The 8,273-nt window shown below is 48.4% G+C and overlaps 1 protein-coding gene across 2 annotated transcripts in view; it reads left to right on the forward strand.

Annotated features, from left to right (window-relative positions):
• The first annotated feature begins 614 nt into the window (after positions 1 to 614).
• Positions 615 to 8,273, forward strand: part of pik3r3b (phosphoinositide-3-kinase, regulatory subunit 3b (gamma)) — a 182,318-nt gene continuing 174,659 nt past the window's right edge. The window contains exons 1-2 of one of the 2 annotated variants that reach the window (XM_084356152.1): positions 615 to 767; positions 1,094 to 2,284. In XM_084356152.1, the coding sequence (XP_084212278.1) occupies positions 1,936 to 2,284 (349 nt within the window). In that variant the 5' untranslated portion in view covers positions 615 to 767; positions 1,094 to 1,935. The remainder of the gene's footprint in view (positions 768 to 1,093; positions 2,285 to 8,273) is intronic. The other variant, XM_084356151.1, reaches the window with a different exon arrangement.

Here is an 8,273-nt window from a genome sequence, read left to right on the forward strand (position 1 = left end):
CTCAGTACACAGTCAGGTGGGACCAGAGGCTCTCACCTCTCCTGCCTCCTGCTGAACACTTTGTCCCTGGATGTTCTCCGCAGCTCCAGACTCAAAATGTGCGCAGCTGATGACGCAGCAGTCTGCCGCTGTCTGCTGCTGCTGCTGCGTCACATGTGCGCACCAGACAGTTACCAGGACTGCACTGTTCTCCATCACCCCCAGCCAAAGTATCACACACCTCCATCCTCTGTGTATCATTTATTTTTCTATTTATGTCCTGAAATGCGTCTTTACGCACAGAGCTCATGCAGCGACTCTTTTCCAGGTCACAGACTTGTTACATAATTCATCACCTCTCTGCAGCTCTGAACAGCCAACACACCTCGTGCCTGTAATATAACAACACCAACTCAGATTAAAAGACAGAGTCACACATTAAGAGCATCGGAACCGGCTCACACGCTGTTCTGCGGCAGCGGTGCGCCACTCCGAGCCGTCCCGTCTCCGCCGCTGCTGCCTGGCATCATTTGCAGACGGCAGGGGGGAGGAAGGGGGGAGGAGGAGGAGGAGGAGGGGGGAGGAGGGGTTTACTGACATCAGCACTGCCGCTCACTACAGCACCGAGCAGGCTGCCTGTCTGCGGGACCAGCGACGCCATCCGTTTATCCTGACGGGCTCCGCGGATGTCTGGGCTCGCACTGCGGGATTCGGGTCGTGTCGAAGCGGACGGTTCGCGCGCCGAGGCGTCGGTGGAGGAACTGGAGCTCGTCTGTGCGGTTGGAGCGGTGAGTTTGAGGCGTGTGAGCGGGCAGCAGACTGCAGGGCAGACGGGCACACTGTCTGAAGTTCAGATTCGCCTCGTCACGCTCGTTGTGACTGATAGTCTGTCAGCCTGAGACGCAGGGAGCTCAGGACCGTCTCCACTGCAGTTACACTGATATTCTCACATGTTGATGACTTGTACTGATGCTGTGATCCTGTTCTGCCCTGAATGTATCTCTGTTTTTTAAAAAATGCCCTCAGACCTCAGCTGTATAATCATGTTCTTGCATTTAAATCTTAATAACTGTGTGTCAGAGTGTGATTTTAACCCCATAACTTCATTTTAAAGTTTGCAGGAGCGTCTGTCTGCGTCAGGAGGCTGCACAGACAACAGAGGCGAAGCAGCAGGATTTCATACAGCAGAGTGCACACAGGGGCGCTCGGATAACAAGCCAAAATCTGCACTGCAGTGGATTTCCTCAGGTGTGTGTGTGTGTGAGTGTGTAGAAGTGTGTGTGTATGTGTGTGTGTGTGTGTACAGGCTCTGTTCACTTTCTCATTTACATCCGAGGAACCTGCAGAAGCTTTGGGGCATCGTCTGGAGGTCGTCCTGTCCTAGAAAACTGTGCCACCATCCAGTTTCCACACCACCCAGACCCCCACCTCCTCCTCGTCCTCCTGCTCCTCTTCTTCGTCTCCCTTCACAGGCAGAGTGTGGTGGCTCGTTCGTCCGTCTGTCCAGTTGGATCAGCAAAGCCTGCAGGCCTCAGACTGGAGAGCTGTGACTGACTGCTTGGATTTATACTGTGGATTTCTAAAGAGCTGCACGGATACTGAACTAAATCTGCAGTATCACAGCAGAGAGCAGCACCTGGAGGACTTGTAGTTTTGGATTAAGAAGGTCAGACCTGCTCTTCAGGGAGTTGTAGGACTAAAACAAGTGTCACATTTCACCTCAGGGATCAGATTTTTATCATTTCCATCGTGTCATCACGACACAGTCAGCACGACACAGCAGATCTCAGGCGCTGCAGGTGTTCAGGTGTTGAGTTCCAGCTTCACCTCAGGGATTTTTATCTAACAGAGCGTCCGTTTGGTATTTTTCAGAGTTTATCTCACTTTTAACGCAGCGAATCTCAGGCGACATCTGTATTTTTTGGGCTTTAGAACGACCTATGAACTCCTGTTGCCATGACGTCTGACAGTTTCCAGTACCGCGCGCTCTTTGAGTACAAGCGGGAGCGCGGTGATGACATCAGCCTCCAGCCGGGCGACCTGCTCACCATCCCCAAGGCCTCGCTGGTGGCCGTGCCGGGGCTGGACTACCAGGACGGGGACGAGCGGAGCCCCAAAGGCTGGCTGCACGGCACCAACGAGAGGACCAAGGAGAAGGGAGACTTTCCAGGGACGTTTGTGGAGTACGTCGGCGTGGTGAGGACCGGCCTTCCTGCGGCTAAATCCTGGCCCAGGCCGGTGCCGCCGACCCCCGGGGGGCTACAGACCACTGGAGGGGCTCAGCCTCCTGGAGCAGCTGCTTCAGGTGAGTGCTGCCCCAGCAGGATCGAACACATGTGGATGTTTGGGTTCTGTGTTGGATGTTTCTGCAGGACAGAGCGTGTCATGAAATTCACTGTAACAGAAACATTTGGTCAGTGTTCGCTGTGAATCCTGATGTTGACTTCAGGTTGTGTTGACCTGAGCTGCTCCGCGTGTTCGTGTTGTTTGCTCCAAAAACATTTGCTTCACAGATCCTGAACGCTTCATTGCTCGACTTGAAGTAGATTGAAGTTGATCTGAGGACAAGTTTGCTGCGCAACATGAACATCTAGCTCTGAGCTGCAGATGTCTGTGGTTGTCTTTGGGCCTGTCAGGGCCGGCTCTAATGTTTCTGGGACACATGGTGAGGTTTTCTTTGAGGGACCCTCCTCTGCAACCAGACTCAGAGTGATTGGTTTTGGTTACACATCCAAAAAATACACAAAATATGACGACACATAAAAACATTCAGTTTTTCTTCGGGAGCTGAGTTTAAGTTTCTCCCGTTTACGGCAGCTCAAAAACTCTTGAGTTTGATGGTAAGAAGGCCGACCTGCAACCTTCAGACAACCTTTACTCTGACGTCTGTCTCCTGAGACTCCTCAGTCAGCTTCATGACTTATCCAACCAGCGCCTCAGGATCTGACCCGTGACAGGCAGTAAGAAGTGTTATAGATATAAAGTCTTCTCGCTGATGTTTGCTTATTTAAAGGCAGCAGTTTTACGTTGAGACTGAAAAGTGGTACATTTAAAAACACTAATAATAGTTACTGATTATTTATTTACCCGTCGTACTTTGACACCTGTTCCTCCACCATTTTTTATTTACACCTGTTTGGCATGCGGCCCAGCGGTGCCGCCCAAACACGAACAAACCCATCGTCCGCCATTGTTGTTGTTGTTGTTCCAGGGTGACGGTTCAGCGTGCTGCACACAGGCTGCAATTTGCAACACGAGACCAATTTCTCAGCAATTAATTTTGACATGTGCCGCTAATCAAAACAAATGCTATTCTTGTTAGCCGTGTGTTAGCATGCTGCAAGAACCCCAGTGGGTGGCACTTTGTGAAGCTGTACGCTGTACGATTTGTATAAACCGTGCTCACAAATCATTTTTGCGTCATTGGCTCCAGGTCGCCTGCAGCTCCAGGTTCTTACAGTATGTATTTACTCTGAAAATGACAGCGTGGAGCGAACTTATAATGCTCGAGTTCATGCTAGAGTTCCCAAATTTGACGTTTGATGTTGAAAGGCTCCGTTGTCGACCTGATGGAGCTCAAAGCAGATTCGATTTACTCTCCAGTTCTGTTGGTACAAAACGAGCCTTTGATTAGATTTGCGTCTCTTATACAAACCACAGACTCAGAGCACTGTCAGTGACAGTAGATGGTGCCCTGCCTGCAGGCCTGTTCATCAGGCTGCTGAGCGGCTGATCACCTGCAGCTGTGCTGCTGCTGAGCTGGTCTACTCTGATCCTGCAGCTCCAGGGCAGCCGAACCCCTCCGTCAAGAACCAGACCTGCATGAGACACGATGGCCTCAGTGTCTCCTCTTCCTCTCTGAGCTCAGGCCATGAGGTTCGTCTTTTAGGAAATATCCTGCCGAGGCAAGTTGGGCTCGAACGATATCCTCTGCTCCGGCTCACAGTGTTATCAGCTCGGTCCGGTCCGGCTCCCTCTTCATGTGTTGGCTGTGATCACAGATGTCCATCTGGAAGTGCAGTTTTTTGGTTTTGGTTCATATGGCGACATATTTTGTTGCGGTCCCGTCGTTAACGAGCCTTCGCTGAGGATTTCCCTCAACGACTCGTTAAGTACTTCAGGAATGACTCCTATAATTTATAACTTGGGTTTTATTTTAGTAGCTTTTAAGTTATCACTTATGTCAGGGACCAAGTAGAACTGTCAGTAACAGACAGTAACAGATGTTTACAGTTGTGGGATGTACAGCAGGTCCACCATTGTTTTCTCTGGTGAATAAGTTTGTTTACCTCGTTCCAGTGAAGTTACAGGTGTGAAGATCTGCTGCTTGTTTGTATTGAATTAATGTAAAGGTGCTTGTTGTGACGGACAGTAACATGTTCAGTGATGTCCGTCTGTAAAATGTCCTCCCTCCGTTACAGATGTTTACAAGAGTTTCATAAGCACATGTGAGGGATCACAACAAAACGTGTTTATCAGCTGATGTATCACATTTGTTATTACCTCGTGTTGTGAATTGTTCCAGCTCTATTCAAAATGTTGCTTTAAATGCTGCAGCCTCGGCTAAAGTCTGATTCTTCGGTGTGTTCGGACTCCTGTGTGTCGAGGATGAAGCTCCTCACCCTCCTCACCCTCCTCACCCTCCTCTCTCTCAGTCTATAAGCGGCTGCATGAACTCTGGAGCAGCAGATCAATAATCATCTGCTTTATTGACTCTGCAGTTCTCAGAATTTACTCATGTTGTGGCTAATCCAAGATTGAATCAGTGTTTGTGTTTATCATCTCGTACAGTATCTCTCCACATCCACTCCAGCTGCAGCAGTGTGTACTGTAGCTGTGTGTCTGACGCTGGCAGCTGGATATGTGATGATTTATTTAGGACCGAATTGATTTATTTAGACAGAAACAGGCGGTAACGAGGACGAGAGAGACTTGAGCCCAAAATGTAAAAAGCATTGCGAAACAGGCTGCCCCACTTTAAAATCTATTCTGAAGCCTGCAGGCTTTGATTAGTGTGTTTTACAGGGTCGGGGTGGTTTGAGCCCGGCTGTCTGCAGCGCACTGAGTTCAGATCTGTTGTTTACGGCTCGTCATTTGCTAAATAGGTCAGACGCAGAGCAGCGTTCCCTCCTCTCCTTCCTCCGCCGCCTCTCTGCTCTCTTTAATTGTCTGTTTTATGGGAGTGGGCTCGGCCCGTCTTATATATAAAAAAAAAAATCCATGTCGCTCCAGGCTCGAGTAAATACTGTTCTCATTTCCATACGTCTCCGCTCGCTGTGCTGATACTTTTTAGTTATAGCATGTGTGCTAGCTGAGCCACTCGTCACCTCCCTCCTCTCCTCCATCCATCCTTCCATCAATCCAGCGTCCCGCAGCCACACAAGGCCGTGTTTGTCCTGAATAATTGATTGGCTGACGCACTGTTGGCCTGACATGCCACATTCCTGCAGTCACAAATCACAAGCAGCAGCAGCAGCAGCAGCAGCAGCAGCACGGGGAGGCCCGCGCAGAGGGAAGCTAGCTGATCTGCCTCCATCGCTGCTGACACTCGGCCACGCCCTGCTGCCTCTCAGCACTCTGGATGGAACAACGCTGCTGAGGGTTTTATATTGTTCTTGGATCAGGATTGATCAGGGATCTCTGGCCAGGTCAGATAAAGTCATATATAACGCAGTGAGTCAGTGAGTGACCTCCATGTGACCATGCTGCATGTTGTATACTGATAAACACACTGAACACGACCTGCCCAGAACCAAATTTAGACTAGTCCGGCTCAACACAGGTCAACGGGTCCGATGGAGATCTGACTATGCGAGACTCTTATGAGACTCAGAGAGACAGACGTTTCTCTCAGGAGTTGGTGAAGACCAAACCAGAGGACAGAGAATATTTGTCCTCAAACTCGATCGAGTTACATGTTGCTGCTTCTCTGCTTGTTTGGTGAAAAATGTTGAGCAGTTTCTCCCAAAGACGTCTTGTTTGTCCACAACCCAAAGATCTTCAGTTGAGGAGGAAAAGAAACCAGAAAATATTCACATTTAAGAAGCTGGAGAGTTTTGATTATCATACTTTTTTTAAATTACTTTATTTGATTTAAAAGCCAATTAAATGGTAAATGGACTGTAAACATATGGTGCTTTTAGCGATGGAGTATTTCTTCTACTCGACTTTAAAGACCTTGGAGGTGGAGGACAGACTGATGTCTCCACTTGTCCTCGTCCACCATTAGACTCATAAATACGGTAATGGCAAAGAACAAATAAGTAAATTCATGAAAACATTAAAGCTTCAAAGCCTCAGACGTAGTATACTGGTAAAGCATCATGACCTGGTGTGTGAGGGGGAGTTAGAGAAGAGAGTTGGTTCATAAGTTCGTGGTTCTCGTCTGAACTGAAGATTTGAACTCTTCTTGTATTTCTCTCCCTCTCGTCGTCCTGAACCGTTGAGCTCCACTTTACAGAGATTAAATCAGGTGTGATGTGTAGCAGCTCTACCAGCGCTCACAGCACTAATCAATGTGTAACACTATCTGACGCCGTGCGATTGTGAACGCCCTCCTACGCTTCCCGACCTCATGCCTTGCCCTTCCCTGAGGGGAGATGTTTGCCGGCTCCATACAACATTAATTATGACAGTAAGCTAATGAATCCCTGATGGTCGTCTCATCACCGTCTACCTGCTGCTGTATGGGACAAATGTTCAGGTAATCAGAGTGCATGCTGAATCTAACAGCTGATCGCAGGCAGCACACTGCGCCGCTCTGATAAGGCAGCCAGCGTCTTTTATCTGCTGATGAGCCCTGCAGCTCGCCGCTCTCCTCTCTTATGTAAATGAGGGATGCAATTAGATGAAAACCAGGAGAGTGCACGTGATTGGTTTGTTCTGCCTAAAGGCTTCGATCGGAGGAGCTCGGTCAGGTAGAACAAATGTAACACAGCGTCCTCCGTTTCATCGCTGCAGAGACACGAGGACAGAGAGAGACGGAGAGACGGAGGCTGAGATGGCAAAGTTGAAACAACTAATAAATCAGTGTAAGAAGAGAAAGTCTGTTAAATTCCCATAAAGTCAAAACCAGTGTTGTTTTTTTTGTTGTCTAGATTTCATTTATACACCAGCATCGGGCCAAACAGGTCATTTTGTAGTTTGTAACTTCTTGGAAATCAAGAAAAAGATGTCGATGAGTCATCCTGCAGCCGGCTGTGAACACATCTGTTGTGTCCAATAAAAGATTTGTTAATTTTTACGACGCTGCTGTGGGCGTGTAGATGGAAATACCCCGGGCCACATGATTTACTGTAAAACACAACTTTATCCACTGATATGGGTGAAACTGGATCGTGTTACAGGAAGTTCTGCCTCAACTGTGGACAGACAGCTTTACTTGTTGCTAAGGTTTGTGCTAACTGCTGCTAACTCAGTGAAAGCCTCTGGACCGGGCCTGTACGCAGCCTCTGGAGCGATGGAGGACAGTTACAGTACCAAGGTGTTTCAGGAGTTTCCTGAAGGAAAGATGCGGTAGCTTTGTGGCTAAAGTAGGTAGTTAGGTTACTTTATTACCCCCGGAGGGTTAGCTCAGTTAGCCTTGCAACTACGTTACAGTTGTAGTTGGCAGCCATTTTGTGTTTCATATCCAAACATGACTCGAGCCTGACGCAGTGGCTGTAAGCTGAAGCACTGAGTCTGTGTTGTGCATTTGTTAGTTTGTTCTGCACACACAAATATAACACAAAAAAAAATCTATGCATTTGTTTTGCATCTGTTGCTGCACACTCGTACAGTCACATCCAGGTGGGAACGACTGAGGTCAGTTGATGCAACCGGACCCGACCCAAACCTGGACATCGCTTCTGATTTGTTGTTCCAGGTTGGGTTTGTTTCACGCTCTGTTGCTGACTCAGGAGTCAAACCTGGCAACAAAACCACCTCAGTACAGTTTTCTCTGTTGTCAAACTGGCCTCCGTCTCTCCAGAGGCTGTGCTGTGTTCTGCCAGTCGGCTCGCTCCACGATGGAGGATGTAACGCACATTAGCGATATTAACAACTGTAAACTCAAATCAGTATCTGTGGGAAGTCCCTGCTAGACATCTGCTTCTCCATTTAACACGTGATTCTGCTGAAGCAAGGCGATGAAAACTTGAAAAAGCCGACTCCAAAATGAAACCAGAGCTGTACAGAGTGGTGTTTTCTTGTAAAGAAGGGAAAGTGCTTAAAGTACTGACCCACAAACTGACTATATAAACGAGACGTGGGAGATGATCCTGGACAAAGAGAGCATCAGAACCATCAGGCCGGCT

The sequence above is a fragment of the Pagrus pagrus genome (assembly GCF_965226575.1).
Source record: "Pagrus pagrus genome assembly, chromosome: 6".
In the NCBI taxonomy this organism is placed as follows: Eukaryota; Metazoa; Chordata; class Actinopteri; order Spariformes; family Sparidae; genus Pagrus; species Pagrus pagrus.